The 27,102-nt window shown below is 42.9% G+C and overlaps 1 protein-coding gene across 1 annotated transcript in view; it reads right to left on the bottom strand.

The window, feature by feature from the left end:
- Positions 1-27,102, bottom strand: part of LOC124711733 (serine/threonine-protein kinase Nek8-like) — a 146,559-nt gene that overhangs the window by 34,056 nt on the left and 85,401 nt on the right. Inside the window, exon 3 of the mRNA XM_047241946.1 lies at positions 9,301-9,458. Coding sequence (XP_047097902.1) covers positions 9,301-9,458 — 158 coding nt within the window. The remainder of the gene's footprint in view (positions 1-9,300; positions 9,459-27,102) is intronic.

The raw sequence follows: 27,102 nt of genomic DNA on the forward strand, positions 1-27,102 counted from the left end.
TATGGGAATGAAACTCGAGGAGGAGGGAAACTAAAAACAGAAGGGAATCTTTGAGAAGTGCTACTGAAGGGGCATTGTTTGCCCTGAAAAAAGTGTCAAATGACTGATGTCATCTCACTAACACAAACTCAAGTATGCGATTGCCTGAGTGCACGTAATCTGCTAAAAGAGAAGATATACCAACCAACAGCTGTAAATGGGCTTGTACCAGGTAAAAATAGGGTTGGTTGGTGTTGAAGGGACCAAACAGCAAGGTCATCAGTCCCTTGTTTCAAATGTGGTCCATTCCGATAGTGTAATATCTCAGAAAAGTCAGAACAATAAAATGTAAAAGGCTAAAAAATATAAAAGGGCAGCCATGTTGTCAATGGTAAAAACAAAATGAGGTAAGTCAGCAAGAGAGAGAACCCAACGCTATGATAGAGGCAGGAAATAGCCCACCTCTGAAGCAGCAGAGGCAAGACCACCTGTGGCTTAAAAGGTGCAATCGCTAGAATGTAGAAGTACGTATGGGAAAAGGAGACTAACCATTCCTAAAAAATGATAAAAACAGAGTAAAAGGGGAGAAAAGAGGATCGCGGTCAGGGAGGGGAGTCGGTAATCTCCAATCATGGCTTACAGTGGGAGATACCCCAACACCAGAGAGAGATTAAAAACCTTAAAACTGAGAATAAAAACCACTTTCCCGGAGGAAACCGAGAACCAGGTCGACCATCCAGGAATCATCAGCTAACATCAAAAGTAAAGTGCCGGGGAGCCTGTATTTAGCACGCTGAGCCAAAAGAAGGGGGCATTCAACTAAAATGTGGGCTACTGACTGGAAGGCTCCACAACCACAAAGTGGGGGTGGCTCATCACGCAAAAGAAAACCATGGGTCAACCTGGTATGGCCAATGCGGAGACGACATAGTGTGGTCGAGTCCTTTCAGGAGAGGCAAAAGGAAGAACGCCATAGGCCTGGTGTGACCTTAATCGCAGGAAGTTTATTAGACAGCGAAGTAGCCTTCCAAGAGTTGGCCCATGATTGTGCGAAGTGGGATTTGATGTGAAGTCATAAATCTGCTGCAGGAGGGGTTACAGAAAACGGGGGGTAAGTGACTGCTCCCCCAGCCAAACGATCAGTGAGCTCATTACCCAGGATACCCACATGGCCAGGGACCCAAAGGAAGTCAACGGAACAAGCAGCATGGTGAATATCAGCGAGATGGTCATGGATGGCAGAGACCAAGGGATGGCATGAAAAACACCGGTCAATAGCCAGAAGGCCACTCATTGAGTCCGTACATAACAAAACATGGTTGTGTTGGGACTGTTTAATAAAGGTAAGGGCCTGGGAAATTGCCATCAATTCCGCAGTAAACACCCCACATGTAGGTGACAGCAGATGATTCTCCATTCCAACAGACGACGTAAAGGCATATCCCACATGACCAGCAGATTTAGAGCCATCAGTGTAAAAAACAACAGCATCCTGAAACTAACACAAAATTCAGCAGAAAAAGGAATGGAACACCATCAGGGGGATGGAATCTTTCGGACCTCGGCGGAGATCCATCTGAATTCGAGGCCGAGGAGTTAACCAAGGGGGGTTGGAGGGGAGGGAGCGAGGAAGACAGGACAAAGAAGGAAGCTGAAAATCACGGCAAAGAGACGCAAGGCGGAGCCCAACTGGTAAACCTGCCCGAGGGCGGAAATCAGGTGGGCGACATCCATAGTCTTTGAACAGGAGAGAATAGGAAGGATGAGTGGGAGAGGAACGGACAACAAGTGCATAAGACACCAGAAGCTGGGACCACCAAACAGAAAGGGGGGGGGGGGAGGGGGAGATCCCAGCTTCAACCAGGAGACTATCAACAGGGCTAGTAGGGAAGGCACCAGTGGCCAAACGGATACCATGATGGTGGACTGGATCCAGCACGTGCAGTGTGGAAGGAGCAGTTGAACCATAAACTTGACAACCATAGTCCAAGCGAGACAGAACTAGAGCACGATAAGGATGGAGGAGGGAGTGGTCCACACCCCAAGAGGAGTGGGCAAGGAAGCGCATTGAGTTTACGGAAACATCCTACCTTCAGAAGTCCGATATGGGGCAGCCAAGTGAGCTTGTTGTCGAAAAGAAGACCTAGGAAACGAAACTGTGGGATGAGAGCCAATCATTGTGCATTGAGATAGAGCTCTGGATCAGGGTGGATTGTAGTACAGCGACAGAAGTGGACCACCCGCGATTTTAATGGAGGGAATTGAAACCCATGTGAGTGGGTCCATGCAGAGGCAACGCCATATAGCTCCCTGGAGCTGCCGTTCTGCAGAGGCCATCGAAGAGGAACTAACCCAAATGCAGAAATCATCCACATACAGGGCAGGGGTGACCAAAGGACTGACAGAGGCCACAAGTCCATCGATAAAAATGAGGAAAAGTAGTACACTCGAGACAGAACCCTGTCAGATGCCCACCTCCTGGGTCCATGGAGAACTAAAAACAGTACCAACACGAACCCTGAATGACCGATGGAACAGGAACTGGTGGATAAAAATTGGCAGTGGGCCCTGAAGACCCCACTGATGAAGTGTAAGTAAGATGTGATGGCGCCGGGCCATGTCATAGGCCTTGCGTAGGTCAAAAAATACTGCAACCAAATGGTGGCACTGGGAAAAAGCCTGCTGAACTGCGGATTCCAAGCGAAGTAAATGATCGATCAGAGACCGTCCCTCTCAGAAGCCACACTGGTAAGGGGACAATAGACCCCGAGATTCCAGGACCCAATTGAGGCAACGGGCTACCATCCATTCAAGTAACTTGCAAACAACATTTGTCAGACTAATTGGCTGATAGCTGTCAACAAATAAGGGGTTCTTACCAGGCTTAAGAACAGGAACCATGATGCTATCCCTCCACTGAGAAGAGAAGTCACCCTGGAGCCAGATACAGTTAAACACCGGGAGAAGATGTTGCCATTGTGGAGCACTGAGATGTTGAAGCAGTTGGTTATGAATGGAGTCTGGGCCAGGGGTTGTATCATGAGAAGAAGAAAGTGCGGAAAGAATTTCCCATTCAGTAAAAGGTTCGTTGTAAGATTCTGACCGACAAGGCATAAAACATAAGGTGGAAGCTGCTTCTGGTGAAGGAAAGCAGTCGGATAGGAGGTTGATGCTGATGCTGTTGCAAAATGGGTCACAAGATGTTCCGCGGGAATCAACGGCTCTGTGCAAAGGCCATCCGGGAGGGCAAGGACCGGGAGGGTAGACTGCCGATGGCAAACTTGGAGAGAATGAAGTGTAGCCCATACCCATGACATACGGACAGTAGAACTGAGGGAACAAACAAATCGTTCCCAACACACCCGTTTGCTCTGTTTGATTAAATAACAGGCTTTAGCACAAAGGGCGTGTAAGGGAATAAGGCTGGCAACGGATGGGTGCCTCTTAAGGTGTTGCAAAGCTCAACGGCGATCACGGATGGCAATGGCAAGTGAACAATCGCGTCAGACACTTCACATAGGACATCATCAATACAACCCGACAAAGAGGGAGAAAACACGACCTGTGCAGTGTATAGAGGCCAATCGGCATGTTGGAAAGACCAACGAGGTAACCTGTCCATCGGGGTGTGGGAAGGGAGAGAGAGAATCAACGGGAAATGGTCACTATCACAAAGGTCGTTGTGTGGCGACTAGTGTAATGAAGGGTAAAGAGAGGGAGAAGAAAGAGAAAGATCAATGGCAGAAAAGGTACCATGACCAGCACTTAAATGAGTAGGGGAGCCATCATTAAGAAGGCACAAGTCGTGGTCTGTAATAAACTGATCTAGGAGAAGACCTCATCTAGATGGAAAGGCACTGCCCCACAAGGGATGATGAGCATTAAATCCCCAAGGAGGAGGAAGGGAGGAGGAAGTTGCTGAAGAAGGGCAGTTAAGGCAGCAGGTGTAAGAGTCCTGTCAGGAGGGAGGTAAAGATTGCAAACCATGACCTTAGAGTCCAGGTGGACCCTAACAGCAACCGCTTCCAATGTAGTTTGAAGTGGAATCCACGTGCTAGCAATGTCTGTACGGACCAACGTACAAACGCCACCAGAAGCCCGCAGGAGTCCAACCCAGTTTCGGCAGAAAACACAGAACCCACGGAGGGTCGGTGAGTGAGCATCAGTAAAATGAGATTCCTGTAGAGACACACAAGCTGCAGAGTAAGACGAAATAAGGGATTTCAATTCTGGAAGGTGACAGTACTATCCATGACAATTCCAATGGATAACCACAGAACAATGATTTAAATGAGGGCTGAACAGGCTAAATCCAGTCATACCGCCGGGTCACCACCCGTCACCAACAAGGAGGGGGCGACATCCATGAATGACAGGTCAGAATCCGGTTGTAAAGCCGGGGATGGGATCTCTGGTGACACCACAGGCCCTTTGTCCCAGGACTTATGTTTCTTTGTCTTGTCAGGTTGAGATCGAGGAGGGCTGTGCGGCATAAAGGAACCAGCTGCAGCAAGATCGGAAACAGAAAGATCGGGAACAGAAAAATCGGGCGACTTGGGGGCCGACAGACCGCAGTTCTCGCGGTCGTCGCATGGCAGCAGACCTTTGGCCTGGAAGGTGCCGGGAAGGGTCCTCGTGGGAGGGGTGCCATTGACTGGCAGACGTCGAAGGAGTGGAACACTTCTCTGGCTGGGGATGGGGACCAGCGCCCAGAGGAGAAGGGTTCAGGATGGGGTAAGGAAGGGGGAGGAAGGGGTGAAGATTTAACTAAAGCATAACTAGACATCATGGACACAGGGTGAAGACGTGTATACTTCTTACGAGCCTCTGTGTAGGTTAAACGATCAAGGGACTTGTACTGCTGTATCTTCTTTTCCTTCTTATATATTGGGCAATCTGGTGAAGGTAGAGAATGATTGCCATGACAATTAACACACAGACAGGAGAGGGAACACAGGGACTCCCCTCATGGAGTGGACGTCCACAGTCACCACAGAGAGGGGCCTGCGAACAGCGGGAAGACGTGTGTCCAAAACGCAAGCACTTAAAACACCTCATAGGAGGTGGGATGTACGGCTTCACATCACATCGATAAACCATAATCTGTACTTTCTCAGGGAGGGTATCCCTCTCGAAGGCCAGGATAAAGGCTCCAGTATCAATGTGATTGTCCTTCGGACCCTTCTGAACACGCCGAACAAAGTGAACACCCCGCCGTCCGAGATTGTCCCAAAGTTCCTCATCAGTTTGAAGGATGATGCCCCTGTGAAAAATCACACCTTGAACAATACTTAGAGACTGGTGGGGGGTAAAGGACACAGGAATTGTGCCAAGATGGGTACAGGCACGAAGGGCCACAGACTGGGCAGCTGAAGCAGTTATGATCAGCAACGAACCCGACTGCATCTTGCTCAGGGAGTCCACTTCGCCAAACTTGTCTTCAATGTGTTCCACAAAAAATAAAGGTTTGGTGTTGGTGAAAGTATCCCCATCAGTCCTGGTGCAAACCAGATAGCGGGGGAAAGGCTTTGCCCCTAGCCGACGGGCCTGACCCTCTTCCCAGGAGAGATGGCCCCAGAAGAATGGCCAGAGTTCTGGACCCGTATGTGTTTCATTTGCATAGCGTCCGCCCTGAAACCACCCACTCCGATCAGGAGCTCTCCTCGCGGGTGCAACCCAGCCACAGCAAGGGCCGTCTGGCACAGCGGCCATTGCCGGGAGTTCTGATGCTCCAGGATGACGAGCAACCACTCCAAGGCTTGCATGAGGTGGTCACAGCTCAGGTATCGGAAGTGTGATCCCTGTGTGTTCAGGGGGTCAACCAAAAGGGTACATAGCGACCCCACCACAGGTGCTGGCTACCGTGCTGGCTATGCACCCTAGCATCAGACGACAACGTGAAAGAAAAGGTGGGATGAACTATGAAGGCACACGGAGACACTAGGTAAGGTGCTCCTCCCCAAATGGCTCACACTACGGAAGAGAAGTTTAGTAATGGAGGTCAAACCCCAGAGGGGGACCAGGGAGTGCCAAAAGGAGGTGATTACGCAACAAAGCTAAATTGCAAAACCATAATAACCAGGAGGATAGCGGGGTCCAACATAAGCAAGGACACCAAGAGAGGGAGAGGAGAGGGCGAAGGGGAAGGAGCAAGGAGAGGAAAGGAGGGGAAGGGGAAGGAAATGCAGCCCTGGATAGAAGGAAGGCTGCAATAGCTCGGGACCTCGTGCTCACCACGCACATATCCACACAAGAGTTGTGGACCCCTAGGGGCACTGAAGTAAAAGATGTCTCACCATGCACAATTGAGAGCAGTGGGAACAAAGTGGAAGAGGATCACCACTTAAAAGATGTCTATGGCTAAAAAGACAATGCCCAATCCAGAGTCTAGGTAAAATTACCTCCTCCTAACGACGAGTCCAGGAGTAAGAGGTCCAAGCACAGGGAAGATGTTTTATGTCCTGTAATTTATTATCCTGAACTGCAGCCAATGTGTGTGCCATGAAAGAGCAACACAACAGCATAAAACACTCTGTACATCGGCAAAGGGAACAATGGGAACAGTGGGCCGAGGAAGAGAGACAGCAGCCTTTGCCGCTATATTGGCTGCCTTGTTTACACGTATACCAACATGCCCTGGGATCCAGAGGAATGCCACAGAGATGCGCCTCCATGCACACTCTAATCTCTCTAATTTTACATTCGTGATCTCCTCGGGAGGTGTAAGTAGGGGGAAGCAATATATTCAATACCTCATCCAGAAATGCACCCTCTCGAAACATGGACAGCAAGCTATACCACGATGCAGAGAATCTCTCTTGCAGACTCTGCCACTTGAGTTTGCTAAATATCTCCATAATGCTATGGCGCTTACCAAATAACCCTGTGACAAAACGCGCCACTCTTCTTTGGATCTTCTCTATCTCCTCTGTCAACCTGATATGGTACAGATCCCACACTGATGAGCAATACTCAAGTATAAGTCGAACGAGAGTTTTGTAAGCCACCTCCTTTGTTGATGGACTACATTTTCTAAGGACTCTCCCAATGAATCTCAACCTGGCACCCGCCTTACCACCAATTAATTTTATATGATCATTCCACTTCAAATCGTTCCGCACGCATACTCCCAGATATTTTACAGAAGTAACTGCTACCAGATTTTGTTCCACTATCATATAATCATACAATAAAGGATACTTCTTTCTATGTATTCGCAATACATTACATTTGTCTATGTTAAGGGTCAGTTGTCCTCCCTGCACCAAGTGCCTATCCGCTGCAGATCTTCCTGCATTTCGCTGCAATTTTCTAATGCTGCAACTTCTCTGTATACTACAGCATAATCTGTGAAAAGCAAGCCGCATGGAACTTCCGACACAATCTACTAGGTCATTTATATATATTGTGAAAAGCAATGGTCCCATAACACTCTCCTGTGGCACGCCAGAGGTTACTTTAACGTCTGTAGACGTCTCTCCATTGATAACAACATGCTGTGTTCTGTTTGCTAAAAACTCTTCAATCCAGCCCCACAGCTGGTCTGATACTCTGTAGGCTCTTACTTTGTTTATCAGGTGACAGTGCGGAACTGTATCGAACGCCTTCCGGAAGTCAAGGAAAATGGCATCTCTGGGAGCCTGTATCTAACATTTTCTGGGTCTCATGAACAAATAAAGCAAGCTGGGTCTTACACGATCGCTGTTTCCGGAATCCATGTTGATTCCTACAGAGTAGATTCTGGGTTTCCAGAAATGACATGATACGCAAGCAAAAAACATGTTCTAAAATTCTACAACAGATCGATGTCAGAGACATAGGCCTATAATTTTGCGCATCTGCTCGATGGCCCTTCTTGAAAACTGGAACTACCTGTGCTCTTTTCCAATCATTTGGAACATTCCATTCCTCTAGAGACTTGTGGTACATGGCTGTTAGAAGGGGGCAAGTTCTTTCGCGTACTCTGTGTAGAATCGAATTGGTATCCCGTCAGGTCCAGTGGACTTTCCTCTGTTGAATGATTTCAGTTGCTTTTCTATTCCTTGGACACTTAATTCAATGTCAGCCATTTTTTCGTTTGTGTTGGGATTTAGAGAAGGAACTGCAGTGCGGTCTTCCTCTGTGAAACAGCTTTGGAAAAAGGTGTTTAGTATTTCAGCTTTACGCGTGTCATCCTCTGCTTCAATGCCATTATCATCCTAGAGTGTCTGGATATGCTGTTTCAAGCCAATTACTGATTTAACGTAAGACCAGAACTTCCTAGGATTTTCTGTCAAGTTGGTACATAGAGTTGTACTTTCGAATTCACTGAAGACTTCACACATAGCCCTCCTTACGCTAACTTTGACATCGTTTATCTTCTGTTTGTCTGAGAAGTTTTGGCTGTGTTTAAATTTGCAGTGAAGCTCTCTTTGCTTTCGCAGTAGTTTCCTAACTTTATTGTTGAAGCATGGTGGGTTTTTCCCGTCCCTCACAGTTTTACTTGGCACGTACCTGTCTGAAACGCATTTTAAATTGCCTTGAACTTTTTCCATAAACACTCAACATTGTCAGTGTCGGAACAGAAATTTTCATTTTGATCTGTTAAGTAGTCTGAAATCTGCCTCCTTTTACTCTTGCTAAACAGGTAAACATTCCTCCCTTTTTTATATTCCTATTTACTTCCATATTCAGGGATGCTGCAATGGCCTTATGATCACTGATTCCCTGTTCTGCGCTTACAGAGTCGAAAAGTTTAGGTCTGTTTGTTATCAGTAGGTCCAAGATGTTATCTCCATGAGTCGGTTCTCTGTTTAATTGCTCGAGGTAATTTTCGCATAGTGCACTCAGTATAATGTCACTCGATTCTCTGTCCCTATCACCTGTCCTGAACATCTGAGTGTCCCAGTCTATATCTGGTAAATTGAAATCTCCACTTAAGACTATAACATGCTGAGTAAGTTTATGTGACATGTATTCCAGATTTTCTCTCAGTTGTTCTGCCAGTAATACTGCTGAGTCGGGAAGTCGGTAAAAGGAGCCAATTATTAACCTAGCTCGGTTGTTGAGTATAACCTCATCAGGATGACATTTCTTGGCAGCTGTCTTTAATTCAATTGCTCTCTCATGTATAACAAAAGCGTACATGACTAAGAGAGATTTTACTGAGAAAGTGAATTAAAAGTGTATATAACTAGATTTTTCTGCTAAAATGTTCAGATTTTACAATTAACTTTCTACCTATTATTACAAATCTCAAGGAAGAAACTGATAACCTTCATTGGTATCAATAATCAGATTTGTAAAAAAGGTTGTGGATTAGGAAGAGGCTTGTCAGAATACCTGGCAAGAATCTTCGAAATGCCAAAGTCACCAATCTTGAGGCACCTGTGATTTGCAGTTAGCAGTATATTGCTGGATGTGATGTCACGGTGCAGGACGTTGAGTGAGTGGATGTGGTAGAGTGCCAGCACCAACTGTGATGCCCAAGTCACAACATCCTGAAAACCAACAGATGTAACACATGGACCAGGTTCATCGGATGTGAAATTTATTTAACCAAAATAATAAGGGAACAAGATTTGGAACAAGATTTGGCTGTTGAGCTTAATTTCTGTTGCATGAAATTCATAAGCAGTGTCTAAATTAACGCAAGAAATTTAACAATATTTTGACATCAGAAATATTTAAGGAAATCATCTTACCATCTTATAGAGCAAAATGTGTACTGAGAACTCTTACAAATCTGGAATACCTGCAATAATGCAAGAACCTTGGAATACGATTAATGTGTCTTTTTCTGGGCCACATCAAAGTAGTGTCCAGATCAGGTAACTTTTTAAATGGTCTAATTCTTTATTTCTGTTGTCAGTCATAAACCCAGAAATGAGTGTTTCACATTACTACTGTCTCATTACAACTGAAGTAGCATAGTAGGTTCCATACGTTTTCAATAAATAGCAGGGTTAGACACACTATTTGATAGGGTACATGTTGCTCAATTAGAGACTGTTGGGGATCTGTTAATACTTAACATTAAGGTACTCTGTTGGAATCTGCATTAAACAAATAGTATCAGAAATAATGCCTGGTGACTGAATATTCAGCAGAGGATAATCTGCACGTCAAATCAAGAGTGTAGACGGCAGGAATAGAAAGAAGCCTATGAGATGTGTGGGTCTGTATGTTGCAGGTCACACTGACACTGGACCAGGACACAGGAAAAAGGTTCCCTGGACTGATACATCTACATCTATGTGATTACTCTGCTATTCACAATAAAGTGCATGGCAGAGGGTTCAATGAACTATCTTCAAGCTGTCTTTCTACTGGCACGCGGTAAAAACGAGCACTTAAATTTTTCTGTGCAAGTCCTGTTTTCTCTTATTTTATCCTGATGATCATTTCTCCCTATGTAGGTGGGTGTCAACAGAATGTTTTCACAATTGGAGGAGAAAACTGGTGATTGAAATTTCATGAGAAGATCCCATCGCAACGAAAAACACTTGTTTTAATGATTGCCACTCCAATTTACGTATTATGTCTGTGACACTATCTCACATATTTCACCCCGGTAGCTGAGTGGTCAGCGTGACAGACTGTCAATCCTAAGGGCCCGGGTTCGATTCCCGGCTGGGTCGGAGATTTTCTCCGCTCAGGGACTGGGTGTTGTGTTGTCCTAATCATCATCATTTCATCCCCATCGATGCGCAGGTCGCCGAAGTGGCATCAAATCGAAAGACCTGCATCAGGCGAACGGTCTACCCGACGGGAGGCCCTAGCCACACGACATTTCCATTTACCTATTTCACGATAATACAAAACAAGCTGCCCTTCTTTTTTGAAGTCATCCATCAGTCCCACCTAATGCGGATCCCACACTTTACAGTAATACTCCAGAATAGGGTGGACAAGTGTGGCGTAAGCAGTCTCTTTAGTAGACCTGTTGCACCTTCTAAGTGTTCTGCCAATGAATCGCAGTCTTTGGTTTGCTCTACCCACAATATTATCTGTGTGATCGTTCTAATTTAGGTTATTTGTAAATGTATTCTCTAAGTATTTAGTTGAATTTACAGCCTCCAGATTTGTGTGGCGTATAGCATAATTGAAATTTAGCCAATTTCTTTTAGTACTCATGTGAATAACTTCACATTTTTCCTTATTCAGGGTCAACTGCCACTTTCTGCACCATACAGATACTTTATCTAAATCATTTTGCAAGTCGTTTTGATCATCTGATGACTTTACAAGATGGTAAATTACAGCATCATCTGCAAACAATCTAAGACAGCTACCCAGATTGACTCATATGTCATTAATATAGATCAGGAACAATAGAGGGCCTGTAACACTTCCTTGGGGAACGCCAGTTATTATTTCTGTTACATGTTGGTAAAAGCCAATGGTAGGGTATGAGTAACTTGAGAGCAACACAATGCTTTGTGTATCACTTTTCAACGGCCAATATTCAGGCAGATGGTGGAAATATTCAGGTACGCAGGATGTTTACAAGGGATGAAACGCTTGTCATTGTCTCTCATACAAGGGTGATAAAAGAACTCAAAAAAGTGTTTAATGTCCCTTTGAAGACAAGGTCATTAGAAATGGATCACAAGCTCTGATTAGATAAGGACAGGGTAGGAAATTGGGCATGGCCTTTTGAGGTAACCATCCTTTAATTCACTTTAAGAAATTTAAAGAAATCATAGAAAACCCAAAAATCTTTATGGCTGGATGAGATTTGAACTACCATCCTCTGAAATATGAGCCCAATTTCCTACTACTGTGCCAACTCACTGGGTGCTGGCAAAGGAACACACTGTCTGGTCATGTGGATCCATTTGCGTGGCCTTTATGTCAAGTAATTTCAATTCTCCTGAAGGTATCTGAAGTGCCATCAAGCAAGGTGGTGAGCTTTGGATGTGCCTCTGATCAGTTGCAGTGATGGTTGAGTGTTCATGGATTACAATGGCTGCCTGGCACAGCATTGCCAGAACAAAATACCCTTCAACTCACTGGTAGGTGATTGTCTGTAATTGAACTGCTTGAGGCCTCAGCATCTTGAACAGAGCAGAAGTGAACTTGTTGTGGCAGGTAGGCCAGTAAGCCCAAGTCACAGTTTGGGTTCCTTAAGGATACTGATATAGAGAAGGTTATTTACATATACAGTGAAAATATACTTAATTCGATAGATAATAAACCAGAAGCTACTGGCATTTTCCGTGACCTGTCAAAAGCCTTTGACTATGTGAATCACAGCATTCTCTTATGTAAATTAGAACATTACAGTGTCATTGGCAGTGCTGCAAAAGGGTTTGACTCCTATCTAACTAACAGGAAACACAGGGTGTTATCATGAAATATCTGTGGAGTACACAATCAGTTTTCTTCAAATTGGGAATTAATTACATGTACTGTTCCTCGAAGTTCCATCTTGAGTCCACACTTTTTCTTGTATACATTAATGACCTCTTGCCTGTTGCATTGACAGATGCTAAGATTGTTTTGTTTGCAAAATATATGAACATTGCAATATGGCTGCTTATGAAACTACCTGACATTAATAAATGGCTTGAAGCTAATTCACTGTCTTTTTTGGAAAGACCCACTATATGCAGTTCAGAACCTGTAAGAGATTTCCTTCCAGCATATGTGTACCATATGATGACATGCAGATAGAAGATGTTGACAGTGTTAAATTTTTGGGATTACAACTCTATAATAAATTCTGTTGGGAAGAGCATATCACAGAATTGCTGAAGTGTCTAAGTCTATATTTACAGGCCGAATGATGTCAGATGTGGGAGATACAAATACTCATAACAAACAAGTGGTCCACTTATTTCTTGGCAACAGCTTGTCATTGGCCATTCACGTGGGCAGACAGGTTGTTGGATGTCATGCCCACAAAGAATGCAGCACAGTGGTTGCAGTTTACCTTGGAGATTACATGACTGGTTTCACAGGTAGCCCTGCCTTTGATGGGATAGGTGAGATGTTTGTGGCCAGACTGGAGCAGGTAGTGGTGGGAGGATGTATGGGATAGGTCTTGCATTTTGGTCTGTTACAGGGATATGAGCCATGAAGTAAGGGGTTGGGGGCAGAGGTTGTGTAGGGATGGATGAGCATATTGTGTAGGTTTGGTGGACAGCAGAATACCACTGTGGGAGGGGTGGGAAGGATAGCGGGCAGGACATTTTTCAAATCAGGAAATGATGATGAGAGGTAGTCGAAACCCTGACGAAGAATGTAATTCAGTTGCTCCAGTCCTGGGTGGTACTGAGTTGCAAGGGGAATGCTCCTCTGTGACTGGACAGTGAGACTATGGGAGTTTGTGGGAGACTGGAAAGATAAGGCCTGGGAGATTTGTTTTCATACAACATTGGGAGGATAATTACAGTCTGTGAAGGCCTCAGTGAGACCCTTGGTATATTTTGAGAGGGACCGCTTGTCACTGCAGATGTGATGGTGGAGACTTTGTCCGCAAGTAGGATTATGAGGTTGGGATTAGTTTTTAGGTGGTGGACTGCTGTTCTTTCTGTGGATGTAAGGCTAGTTTACATGTTGAGGGATTTGGGGAATGATGGTGAGGCAAGGTTTGAGGTTAAGAAATTCTGGGAAGTGAACAGAGGATGATTAGGGGCAGTGGGGGTTGATCGCGCTTTAATGGAGGAGTGAACTGAGTTAGGCAGGGTTCAACATTGGTCTTTGGTTGAGTCTGATTGGTAGAGACTGGGAGAAGAAGAGGTCCTCTTTAACACACACTGCATGATTGAATTTGGGAGCAGGGCAAAAAGTGAAGCCTTTGGATAGGACTGATATTTCTGTGGGACTAAGACTTCTGGTGGAGGTCTGTTCAGGTTCTGGATTCTGAGTGGTGGTGGGAGGGAGTTTTGGAGGGTGGGGTAAATGTAGCAGGTCTGCGAGACAAGGTTTGTCAGCTTTGAGGGGATATGAAAAGCCAGTGGACAGTGCTACTTCAAAGCGGAAGTAGGAAGTGAGAAGGGTGGAGATTTTATCAAGGTGGTGGTGTGAATGTTGCTCTAGTTCCTCGACGGCAAGAGTTTTAGTGAGTGTTATGGGTTCCAGGAATTTCGGATTGCATAGCAGGAGAATTTTACAGGTGGAGAGAAGGTATTGTAAGGAGGTTTGGGCTTGGTTGATATGGTTTTTCAGGACTAAGGATTGGCAGAATCTGAACAGATGGAGGTCATTGTGGAAGGAGGTCATTGTGGAAGGAGGTCATTGTGGAAGGAGGTCATTGTGGAAGGAGGTCATTGTGGAAGGAGGTCATTGTGGAAGGAGGTCATTGTGGAAGGAGGTCATTGTGGAAGGAGGTCATTGTGGAAGGAGGTCATTGTGGAAGGAGGTCATTGTGGAAGGAGGTCATTGTGGAAGGAGGTCATTGTGGAAGGAGGTCATTGTGGAAGGAGGTCATTGTGGAAGGAGGTCATTGTGGAAGGAGGTCATTGTGGAAGGAGGTCATTGTGGAAGGAGGTCATTGTGGAAGGAGGTCATTGTGGAAGGAGGTCATTGTGGAAGGAGGTCATTGTGGAAGGAGGTCATTGTGGAAGGAGGTCATTGTGGAAGGAGGTCATTGTGGAAGGAGGTCATTGTGGAAGGAGGTCATTGTGGAAGGAGGTCATTGTGGAAGGAGGTCATTGTGGAAGGAGGTCATTGTGGAAGGAGGTCATTGTGGAAGGAGGTCATTGTGGAAGGAGGTCATTGTGGAAGGAGGTCATTGTGGAAGGAGGTCATTGTGGAAGGAGGTCATTGTGGAAGGAGGTCATTGTGGAAGGAGGTCATTGTGGAAGGAGGTCATTGTGGAAGGAGGTCATTGTGGAAGGAGGTCATTGTGGAAGGAGGTCATTGTGGAAGGAGGTCATTGTGGAAGGAGGTCATTGTGGAAGGAGGTCATTGTGGAAGGAGGTCATTGTGGAAGGAGGTCATTGTGGAAGGAGGTCATTGTGGAAGGAGGTCATTGTGGAAGGAGGTCATTGTGGAAGGAGGTCATTGTGGAAGGAGGTCATTGTGGAAGGAGGTCATTGTGGAAGGAGGTCATTGTGGAAGGAGGTCATTGTGGAAGGAGGTCATTGTGGCAGCCAGAGATGGGTGATTTGATGGCAAGGGCATTTGAAAGGGGGGGGGGGGGAGATTCCATGAGCCAAGCAACAATGCAGGAACAGTAAGTGGGACTGTGTTCTGGTTAGGGATAAGGAAACTTTTCTGTATTGATGCAGATGGAAGGAGCAAGGATACATGATGGTGCACAAAATGTGAAAAACTACATTAATAACGTACAATTACATCCAAAAAAACTTGCATACTTTGCTTACTTTCATTTTATTATGTCATATGGGATTATATAATGGGGTAACTTTTCAACCCAAGCCAAAGTTTTTAGTGTGCAGAAGCATGTAATAAGACTCATTTGTGGTGTAAATTCAAGATAATTATGTAGAAACCTGTTCAAAAAACTGGGTATTCCAACCACTGCTTCTTAGTATATTTATTCCTTAATGAAATTTATTTGCAAATAATATGTGTCTACTGTCATCTTACAGCTCAATGCATAGTATCAATACTGGGAATAAGAACTATCTATATTAAGACCTAGAGTCACTTACAAATTTGACTGAGTCAACTTCTTCTATTTCTTGGTTGTTGTGAATGATCTTAATCTACTCACATTTTGACTGTTTGGTTTTAAATTGCATCATGTGAGTCTTAGATACATTTAGATTCAACACGTTTAGCTGAAACCAAGTTCATCATGTACTGAGGGTACTCCTCTGATTTTCAACTAAGACAGAAGTATCATCTACACACAGAACTGACAGGGAGGTGATATTTACTGGTAAGTCATTAACATAGAACAGAAACAGGTATAGGCCTAATATGCAACCTTACAGAATACCCTGAGATATATTTTCGAGTCAGAAAAATAATTTGCACCATTGAAGGATATGCTAACTCTTTGCTTTCTGTCTGATAAGCAGAATTTAAGTTGTTGTAGAGCACTGCCACTAATACCATACTTTTCAAGTTTGTAAATAAGAAATGTATAGTTTACAGAATCAAACTCCTTTGTGTGGTCACGGAAAATTCCTGCTATCTCATTGCTCTTGTCTAATTATGTACTTATTTTCTCAATGAAAGTGTCCACTGCATCTATGGCATTTTTTCCATGTTGAGAACCAAATTGATTGTTTAGCATAATAGAATATTTTGCAATGAATTTTTGGATTTGGGCAACAAGTTTTACAAATATTTCAGATATGACTGGGAGAATTGAAATTTCAAAGACACTCTGATAGACATCTCTTCCTACTCTACACATGAATCTCTTAACAGGGACTGTAAGACCAGCTTAATTAAAGTGTGTGTTAGATTTCATTTTTACCAGCACTTGACCAAATGCTGTCACAACAGTCAAGATTAGGTATTTTGCGTATGACAAATTTATTATTTATGTTTCATTATTATTATTATTTCTTTCTTTTCTCAGACGTTATGTCTGGTCAAAAATGGAAAGTGACGTGGACCTTGATCAAGCATGACTTCCTTTTAACTGTACGGTATATGTTATATTGCATTTAGGAACTTTCGGGTAATTGAACATGTATCAATAATTGCAGATTTCTGTAGTTGTATGTATAAGTTTGGATGTAGCTGTATTGCATTGATCTACTGGTGGATATTGTGTGGTATGACTCCTGTAGTTGATAGTGTAATTGGTATAATGCCAACTTTATCCTGATGCCGCATGTCCTTTACTTCCTCAGCCAGTTGCATGTATTTTTCAATTTTTTCTCCTGTTTTCTTTTGCATATTTGTTGTATTGGGTATGGATATTTCGATTAGTTAGGTTAATTTCTTCTTTTTATTGGTGAGTATGATGTCAGGTTTGTTATGTGGTGGTGTTTTATCTGTTATAATGGTTCTGTTCCAGTATAATTTGTATTCATCATTCTCCAGTACATTTTGTGGTGCATACTTGTATGTGGGAACGTGTTGTTTTATAAGTTTATGTTGTAAGGCAAGCTGTTGATGTATTATTTTTGCTACATTGTCATGTCTTCTGGGGTATTCTGTATTTGCTAGTGTTGTACACCCGCTTGTGATGTGATCTACTGTTTCTATTTGTTGTTTGCAAAGTCTGCATTTATCTGTTGTGGTATTGAGATCTTTAATAATATGCTTGCTGTAGTATCTGGTGTTTATTGTTTGATCCTGTATTGCAATCATGAAACCTTCCGTCTCACTGTATATATTGCCTTTTCTTAGCCATGTGTTGGATGCGTCTTGATCGATGTGTGGCTGTGTTAGATGATACGGGTGCTTGCCATGTAGTGTTTTCTTTTTCCAATTTACTTTCTTCGTATCTGTTGATGTTACGTGATCTAAAGGGTTGTAGAAGTGGTTATGAAATTGCAGTGGTGTAGCCGATGTATTTATATGAGTGATTGCTTTGTGTATTTTGCTAGTTTCTGCTCATTCTAGAAATAATTTTCTTAAATTGTCTACCTGTCCATAATGTAGGTTTTTTATGTCGATAAATCCCCTTCCTCCTTCCTTTCCGCTTAATGTGAATCTTTCAGTTGCTGAATGTATGTGATGTATTCTATATTTGTGGCACTGTGATTGTGTAAGTGTATTGAGTGCTTCTAGGTCTGTGTTACTCCATTTCACTACTCCAAATGAGTAGGTCAATATTGGTATAGCATAAGTATTTATAGCTTTTGTCTTGTTTCTTGCTGTCACTTCTGTTTTCAGTATTTTTGTTAGTCTCTGTCTATATTTTTCTTTTAGTTCTTCTTTAATATTTGTATTATCTGTTCCTATTTTTTGTCTGTATCCTAAATATTTATAGGCATCTGTTTTTTCCATTGCTTCTATGCAGTCGCTGTGGTTATGCAATATGTAATCTTCCTGTTTAGTGTGTTTTCTCTTGACTATGCTATTTTTCTTACATTTGTCTGTTCCAAAAGCCATATTTATATCATTGCTGAATACTTCTGTTATCTTTAGTAATTGGTTGAGTAGTTGATTTGTTGCTGCCAGTAGTTTTAGATCATCCATGTATAGCAAATGTGTGATTTTGTGTTGGTATGTTCCAGTAATATTATATCCATAATTTGTATTATTTAGCATGTTGGATAGTGGGTTCAGAGCAAGGCAGAACCAGAAAGGACTTAATGAGTCTCCTTGGTATATTCCACACTTAATCTGTATTGGCTGTGATGTGATATTATTTGAATTTGTTTGGATATTAAGTGTGGTTTTCCAATTTTTCATTACTATGTTTAGGAACTGTATCGATTTAGCATCTACTTTGTATATTTCCAATATTTGTAGTAACCATGAGTGGGGTACACTATCAAAAGCGTTTTGGTAATCAATGTATGCATTGTGCAGCAACCTTTGTTTAGTTTTAGCTTAATATGTCACCTCTGCATCTATTTTCAGTTGCCCTTTACATCCTCGTGCTCCTATGCAGCAGCCTTTTTGTTCTTCATTTACAATTTTGTTCTGTGTTGTATGTGCCATTAATTTCTGTGTAATGACTGAAGTTAATATTTTGTATATTGTTGGTAGGCATGTTATGGGCGCAGTGGTTAGCACACTGGACTCGCATTTGGGAGGACGACGGTTCAATCCCGTCTCCGGCCGTCCTGATTTAGGTTTTCCGTGATTTCCCTAAATCGTTTCAGGCAAATGCCGGGATGGTTCCTTTGAAAGGGCATGGCTGATTTCCTTCCCAATCCTTCCCTAACCCGAGCTTGCATTCCGTCTCTAATCACCTCGTTGTCGACAGGACGTTAAACACTAACCACCACCACCATGTTATGGGACGATATTTTGCTGGGTTTGCTGTGCCTGCTTGATCTTTAGGTTTCAGATAAGTTATTCCATGTGTAAGTGTATCAGGGACTGTGTATGGGTCTGCAATGTAACTGTTAAATAATTTAGTTAGATGTGAATGTGTTGAGGTGAACTTCTTTAGCCAGAAATTTGCTATTTTATCTTTTCCAGGGGCTTTCCAATTGTGAGTAGAATTAATTGCTTGGGTGACATCATGTTGCAAAATTATCGCTTCAGGCATTTGTGGTATGATCTTGTATGTATCTGTTTCTGCTTGTATCCACCGTGCATGACTGTTATGTTGTACCGGGTTTGACCATATGTTGCTCCAGAAGTGTTCCATGTCTGTTATGTTTGGTGGATTGTCTATTTTAATTTGTGTGTTATCTATTGTCTGGTAAAATTTCTTTTGGTTTGTGTTGAATGTTTGGTTTTGTTTCCTTCTATTTTCACTTTTTTTGTATCTTCTAAGTCGTTTGGCCATGCTTGTAATTTCTGCTTCTCTTCATCTAATTGCTGTATCACTTCTTGTTGTGAGATTTTACCTAACCTTTTTTGTTTTTTTTTTCTGACATTTCATTTCTTATAAATTGTGTTAGCTGTCCGATGTCTTCTCAGTTTTTCTGTTCCGACCTGTAGCCTGTGTTGCCATGCTGGTTTTGTGGGTTTCTTCTGTGTGTTGGTTGGCTCTGATCTCTGCCTAGTGTGTATATTTAGTGTAGTGAGTGCTCCTATATAAACCAGTAGTTTTAACTCTACCATAGTTGTGTTTTCATTTATTTTGTTGTGTATGATTGTGTTGATAGTTTTTATTGTTGTTTCAACTTGTGGGTTATTTGGCGGTCTATGCAAGAATGGTCTAATGTCTGTATTTGTGTCTTTGTATTCGATATATGTCAGCTGAATTTTTTCTTCTATATCTAACATGTGTGTCACTTCGTGTTCTGTTTGTGCTTGTTCTGTTGGCTGTCTTAAGATTTTGTTTTCCTCTGATTAATTGATGTGTGTTGTTCTTTGTTTGTTTGCTCTGGGATGTCTTCTTCTTCTTCTTCTTCTTCTTCTTCTTCTTATTGCACATTATTTTGTTCCAATATTTGTTGTACTTTTTGTTTGATGTTTTCTAATTCTGACTGGGGTATCCTGTTATTTTTGATTATTACACAGATCTGATCAGCTAGTCATTGTTCTGTTAAAAATTTTAATTCTGGGTATCTGATAATAAATGTTGTGTATACTTGTGATCTGTATCCAGTTGTGTTGGTTCCTAGGTTTGTTGCTTGGTAATAACAGAACATGAGGTGTCGATTAACTTCATCTGACCATCTCATCCTCTGTCTTTGTTTTCCTTCTAGGGTGGTTGCAGGAAGCATATCCTGCAAAACACCTCTATTTGGATTTAAATCATTTTCCAGTTGGCTAGCAGTGTTGTTACCATTGTGGGTGGGCATAGGGTTCAAATGTCATCCCCGACCATGACGGCACTTGTCCGAGGCTTCTTTAGTTCTGTCCTGAACCACCGGAGGCCTATTCTTTTCCCGGGCCTCCACGGGTTTATTATTATTATTATTATTATTATTATTATTATTATTATTATTATTATTATTATTAGTGTTAGTGCTTTATTCCAACAGTGTATTAATTCTGTAAATACTACCAGTTCCAGTTTACTGTAATGTATTCACATATCCTAACATACTTCTGAAAAACGGTCAGGGAAGTGAGTATCATATTCAAATGTTTTACTTTTTTATGTTATGCTTTCTGACAAGTTCCACACCTATCATAATCTTCTCATTTTTGCAGCTATAGATCAAAAACTGAATCTAATCTAACCTAATCCACTCTAACTTAAGAGATGAGACTTATTGATATTTGTGCCAAATCTCTGCCAGCCAGCAGTGACTGGCCACAGCTGGGATTGAACAGGAACTAGTGCTCCACAAGTGAGCTCATTGGGCCACTTTGCAAGTAGGCTGCTTGAAACATCCAGGCATAAGTGCATCAAGCTTAGAAACCACTCAAGTATACATTGGCATCACTGAAAAGACAAGTCAAAGGGATTGATTCCTGCACATTTGGTCTATTTGTTTGGCATCCTATCCACTGAGCTACTGACTCATTAACATACTGCTAAACCCAGTGTCAACAGTCCCACAGGTATCTTGAATTTTTCTCCCTAGGACACTAATATGGGTAACATGACCGATATTCATACTGCCTATAGCATGAGCTGAACTGATCTCTATCTGCCCAGATAGCCATGCATATTAAAGCACCATTTCCAGGATGGGGATGTGCACTGATCATAAATCTAATTCTCCTGGTGGACTAATGATGAGGGTCATGTTGCCAGACAGACTTTATGTGGTTTCTAGGTGGTTTCCCACATTCCACTATATGAGTACCAAGCTAGTCCTCAAGTCCTGCTTCAGTTACACAACTTTCAAACATTTAGAAAACTTTCCCTCAATTTCACATGAACAACACTACACACACACGCAGTTGGGGTAATGGGATGGCTACAGGAAGGGTGTCAAGCCACTCCTTAAACTAAACATGCCGCAAAGTGGTCAGAGGTTCTTGACCACCCAGTGGCACAACATGCAGCAGAACACAAAGTTCTCAATTTCAATGGCAACCTCGCAACCGAAGTCAACTGAATCCTTCCGTCCGACAGCTTCACCAAACTACGTAGATGGGACTTACCCTTATAATTCGTCCTCTGCTCCCATTGTCAGCCTGGTCTCAATCTCAGGTAACCCACAGTTCCTGGACCTTCCACCCAACAGCTTCACCTTCCTCCATCCTGTCATGCACTCCCAACTCATGTCCCAATGACACCTTCAGTGTGTGCCACTTCCGACTGGCCACTACAACTGTGCTATCCCTATTTCTGCTCCCTCTCACTCTACCCATCCCACACGCACTACCCTCGCCAAACCAGTCCACTTGCTGCAAAATAGCGTTAGCACTGTTAGTCTAGCAGGCACCATGTTGGGGCAAGGACACACGTGTGTGCCTTTTACTCTAGCCCATCAAAGGATAACTCCAAAAGCTAGCAAGTCTTTCTTCCTTTTGTATGTTTCTATTAAATCAATGCTTTTGGGTTTTGGTCAGTGGTCTCTAATCCTAAAGCCTATGACTAGTACTTTACATGCAATATTATCATTTCCACAAGAGTTTTAGGTTTTGAGGAATTTAATTATATTCTTAATTTCCTTGACAGATCTTGGAGTAATGGTGTAGACGTAAAGGACAGTCTTCAAGTGTCTCATCTGATGAAAGTTGGAGGAGGAAGAGTGAAATGGAAGTACTTTGTGCTAATGGCCAACTGGAAGCTGGGCGAAGGTCTGAGTGGACAGAAGATGCAGACTGAATAGCTGTGACTGCAATAACAATGGGTCCAATTGGAATCAATCTTCTCATACAAATACTTCGCTGCAACAATTTGTAGGGTTATGAAATAGAACTATCACATAGGCTCATTTGTAGGTAAAGTAGATAACAGACTTCGTTTCATTAGTGAGATATTTGAGAAATGCCATCAGCCAACAAGAGAGATAGCTTACAAAAACTCGTGCAGCCCATTCTAGAATACTACCCATGAGTGTGGGGCTTGCATCAAGTAAGACTAAAATGTGATACTGAACAAATACAGGGAAGGGCAGCATGAATTTTCAATAGTTTGTTTGAGCCGTGGGAGAGAGTCGTAGAAATGCTGGAGAAACTGAACTGGGAGAGACATTGAGATAGACATAAACTATCCTGTGAAAGCCTAATTGCAAAGTTTCGAGGAGCAGCTTTTAAGTGAAGAATCTAGGCACATACGGTGGCGTTCAATATGCAGTGCAACACTTCTTTTTCTCGGCCAATTGAGGTTGAAAAGAATCCGAAATTTGTTGTGGGATGTTGTGGAATATTCCTACTTCAGCCGCTATAGTTTTGCATCATAGGTGGTGGCGCTACGTGTAGCCTTCAAAATAGTGTGTGTAAGAGAGATGCGTTCCAAGCAAAAGGTTTCATCGAATTCCTTTTGGTGGGAAAAAAATCAGAGGATCGCACATGTTCATAGGCGCTTGCAGAATGTTTACAGAGACCTGGCAGTAAACAAAAGCAAAGCGAGTCATTGGACGAGGTGTCTATCAATATCTGATAGGTCACATAAACCAATCTGAGCTGTGTGCCAGCTGGCTGCACACAACTGGAACTCTTGCACTGTTGGAATGTGCTGACACTCCCGTTCAATGTGATTGACAGTCACAGATACCTCACTGCACAAATGGATGTGTGTGTTGTGTTGGTATAGGTCACGCACGATACGGTGGCCGATCCGCAGTGACCAGTTTTCGTCTAAAGTGCTGGACGAGTTCATTAGTTTTTTCAGTAGCCACCTTTCGGCCGGTCGACAATGACAGAATCGACGCGCACGCGCTGCAATCTTTCTCAAACGATTTTACAGAAACTATTTGGTTAAAAAAGTTCCTTTTTGTTATACTTGTAGCTTTATGTGTCAGGTTCATTACGATGTGTCCATCATTTCGTTAATTCTTATAGTTATTGTGATATTTGCGTGGAAGTAAGACATTGCGCGAAATTCGATAAAGTTTGCAACGAAAAATTGGGGTCGCTATGATTTTGCTTTTGGTATGTATTATATATGTTACTGCGTACAAAATTTAGCTAAAATATTGAATTTTTCTTTAGACTTGGGTGGAGGTCTGTCGCCAATATCGAGAAAATTGATCTTACGCAGCGCACTTATTTGCTATCACACTGCGCCAGCGATAAAGTCAGAGTGAAATATCCTCATACTTCATGAACGGTTTGAGAAATCAAAATGAGAATTTGGCAACTGATAGCACACAAAGAGGAGAATATTCTGCCGTATGGTTATTATCCAAAACTTCATTATCTATCATGTATTCCAACAACTACAGACTTTCCGAAGAAAGAACGTAATTTTTAAGGGCCATCGATAGCTACTGAAATGAGAAACTCTATGGGGGTTTGGAACTACATCAGTGGATTCATTACACATATATTTTGTACCAAAAATGCCCTTTTTCATAAGATGCTGACCTAACTTTTCCTCAGTTCCTCACTCAATAAACTTAAACCACTGTATCAGAATTCTCTGCAGTTGCGTTTGTGCAGCAGGTGAGACTGTGTAAGGTCTGCTGAGTTTTGGCAAAAGAAGAAAATTTTAAAACGACAAGAAATGTTTAGGTTTTACTCAAAATTCTCCACTTCTGTGGAAGTCACAAATGGTTAACAAACCAGGCAAAAATAAATCGGCGCGTTTTCGGCGAAATTATTTTTATATACTAAGTAAAGAAGAGGTGACAGATCACTCTGAATGAGCACCACGCAAATGTGGGCACAAAGGGCCCCCACTTAATATATACATAAAATGTGAGTGTAAGCTTTAGTTCAGAACGGCACTTCCCCTCCAGCACTCAGCATTTCCCCTACAGCACTTGGCCCACCACCACCACCACCACCACCACCACCACCACCACTACCACTTTCCCCACACATGGACTGCCGCCTGTGTATCAACTGCCCACAATATTCTGCGCATACTATGGTGCCGACACACTTGTCCATCAGTTAGAGTACTCAAAGACGTGTGCCCATTGGGTTCCTTACCACCCAGCAGAAGACGGGAAAAAAAAATCAATGAAGGACCACCTGTGCAGAATTGCTTGCGAATTATGTGGTTGATTGTGACAATTTTTTTGCCAAACACGGGTTCATCACTTCAAACTGGAAACAAAATGGCAATCCAGGAAGTGATGCCACACCATCTCTCCTCCAAGGAAAAAGTTCAAAGCTGCAACATCGGCCTGTAAAGTCATGGCGATGGTCTTGTGGGACTCTCAAGGAGTTCTTCCGTTTCACATCCTCTCTCACGGTGCAAAGATCAATTCTTAAGTGTTTGCGCCGCCAACAGGAAACTCACGAAACACTTTTAATGTGTTCATCGCTACAAAAATGCAAAGGAACTTTTCCTTCTTCATGATACTGCAAGGCCTCAAGTTTGTGCACCTAAGAGCAGCTCACAAATCTTCAGTGGACTGGTCTTTCTCATCCACCCTACAGCCCAGACCTCACACTTTCGACTTCCATCTGGTCGGCCCAAAGAAGGATGCTCTCCACAGGAAGTAGTACGTGGATGATGGGTCGGTTATCGACGTAGCAAGGCGTCGGCTCCCATGTCCACTACTAGAGTGGTACCGTGCAGGCATACAGGTCTTCTCAATAAGGTGGCGTAAGGCCATCACATTTAATAGAGATTATAGTGAAAAGCAGAGTTTTATAGCCAAAATGGTGGGTAATAATACGGTGTACCGGGATCCTGAATAAAACCCACTTGCTTTCAGAAAAAAGGTGTTGCATTGCTTATAAGACACCCTTCGCACACCTGGTACAGGAAGAAGCCCTAATAAGTAGGAAGTTACCCCTGCCACGCAGTTTACAGTGATTTGCAAAGCAGAATGAAATTACAATGAAATGAACACCCTTAGCTGCTTACAGGCGTTGCTTACGTCAACGGGGACAGATGAAAATTTGTGCCCCGACCGGGACCCGAACCCGGGATCTCCTGCTTACATGGCAGACGCTCTATCCATCTGAGCCACCGAGGGGACAGAGGATAGCGCGACTGCAGGGATTTCTCTCTGGCACGCCTCCCGCGAAACCCACATTCTCAACGTTTTGTCCCGCACTACATTCGTAATGCCCCCGCCCATTGTACTCATTACTCGCGGCGCGTTGCCGATTTCCGTAAGAGTTCGGGCGCTGTTTGTGCATTCGCACAGAAGAAGAAGAAGAAGAAGAAGAAGAAGAAGAAGGTCAAGTGGCCGGTGAACCTTAACTATATATATACTAAGATGGTACCTGTTCTTTCGGACATGTCCGAAAGAACAGATACCATCTTAGTTTATATATATATTAGAGCAGGGATGTAGGTGCCGAGTGCGGTACCTGCTGCGGCAGCAGGCGGCCGTCGCGCGCTCGCAGGAAGTCCCGTAGCGTGCCCCCCGGCAGGTACTCCATGACAATGTGCAGCGCGTCCTCCTGCACCACGCTGTCCAGGTAGCGCACGACAAGTGGGTGCTGCACCATCGACAGCACACGCACCTCCGTGCAGCTCGCCTGCAGAAACCAAATCCCACCGGCCTTATCACCAACACTGGCTGCTAGCGGCAAACTGACAGCAACATTCCACCTCGTTCCATTCAACACATTGGCGGTGAAAGTGCTGCCTGTAAGCGCAAACACGTCCCAATAGAAACTGGCAGACAGTTAATACTTGTGCTGTTTTCGCAAAACCGCTACCGCACTTTTAAATTTAAATGACTCAGTTAGAAACCAGTATAGAATAATACACATGTGGATAGTGAATTACTCAGTACTGTATCAAACGCTTGCCTTCTCAAGATGTTGGCTGTTGTGTGTACTTTTCTGAAATTTGATAAAATCTTTAGATACAAAAAATGAGGTATTTGTTTCATTTTGAAAGTCCTTCCAGCAAATGTGCAGTTTAATAATGTGAGGAAAAATATGCAGGTACGACCGACTTGATGGCTTATGCAAGATAAATTCGCAATTTCTGTATAAATTTTAGGCTTTTAATTAAAAAAGAGGGCAAACTGAACATGGCTGGCGGAAATGAGAAACAGATGAAAATGTGGGTGTGTGTTAACGTCCTTTAAAACTGAAAAATGTCAAACATAAAAGGAGGTAACAAAAATAAACATGTTTTACACATGAAAAATGCGATATTCGGAAAAGAATGTAATATTAATAATTGTAGGCAGAGATATTAAATAATTTGTCACATGAAAAATAATGTAAAATTTTCTATTATTAAGTCAACTGCAGCTGGTGTCTTAAAAAAGAGGTAAAACGTATGAGTTGAGAGAAAACAAATGTTTTGCAGCGGTGGTTGCGAGGTCTTCATCTTTGTCATTGTCTGTTCACCTAATTTTGTTTGCGGTTTTAAAGCTGTTTCGAGTTCCTTGTGACATTTATAGTCAGGCGGATATCATCAAAAAATCAAGTGTATCAACACACAAATTTTTAATTTACGAAATATTAAAGAGTGAGGTAATTTTGAACATAAGTATTTTTCTTCCTAAATTGTTTCTGTTATATTGAGATGTACTTGTAACTACGCGTGTGTTTAAACTCTTTTCGCACTTTTGCGAAACAAAGCACCTATAGCGGCCGTCACAAAAAACAAGCATCTCAAGGTCATCTGACCTCCCTACAGCT

The sequence above is a fragment of the Schistocerca piceifrons genome, chromosome 1 (genome assembly GCF_021461385.2).
Source record: "Schistocerca piceifrons isolate TAMUIC-IGC-003096 chromosome 1, iqSchPice1.1, whole genome shotgun sequence".
Taxonomy (NCBI): Eukaryota; Metazoa; Arthropoda; class Insecta; order Orthoptera; family Acrididae; genus Schistocerca; species Schistocerca piceifrons.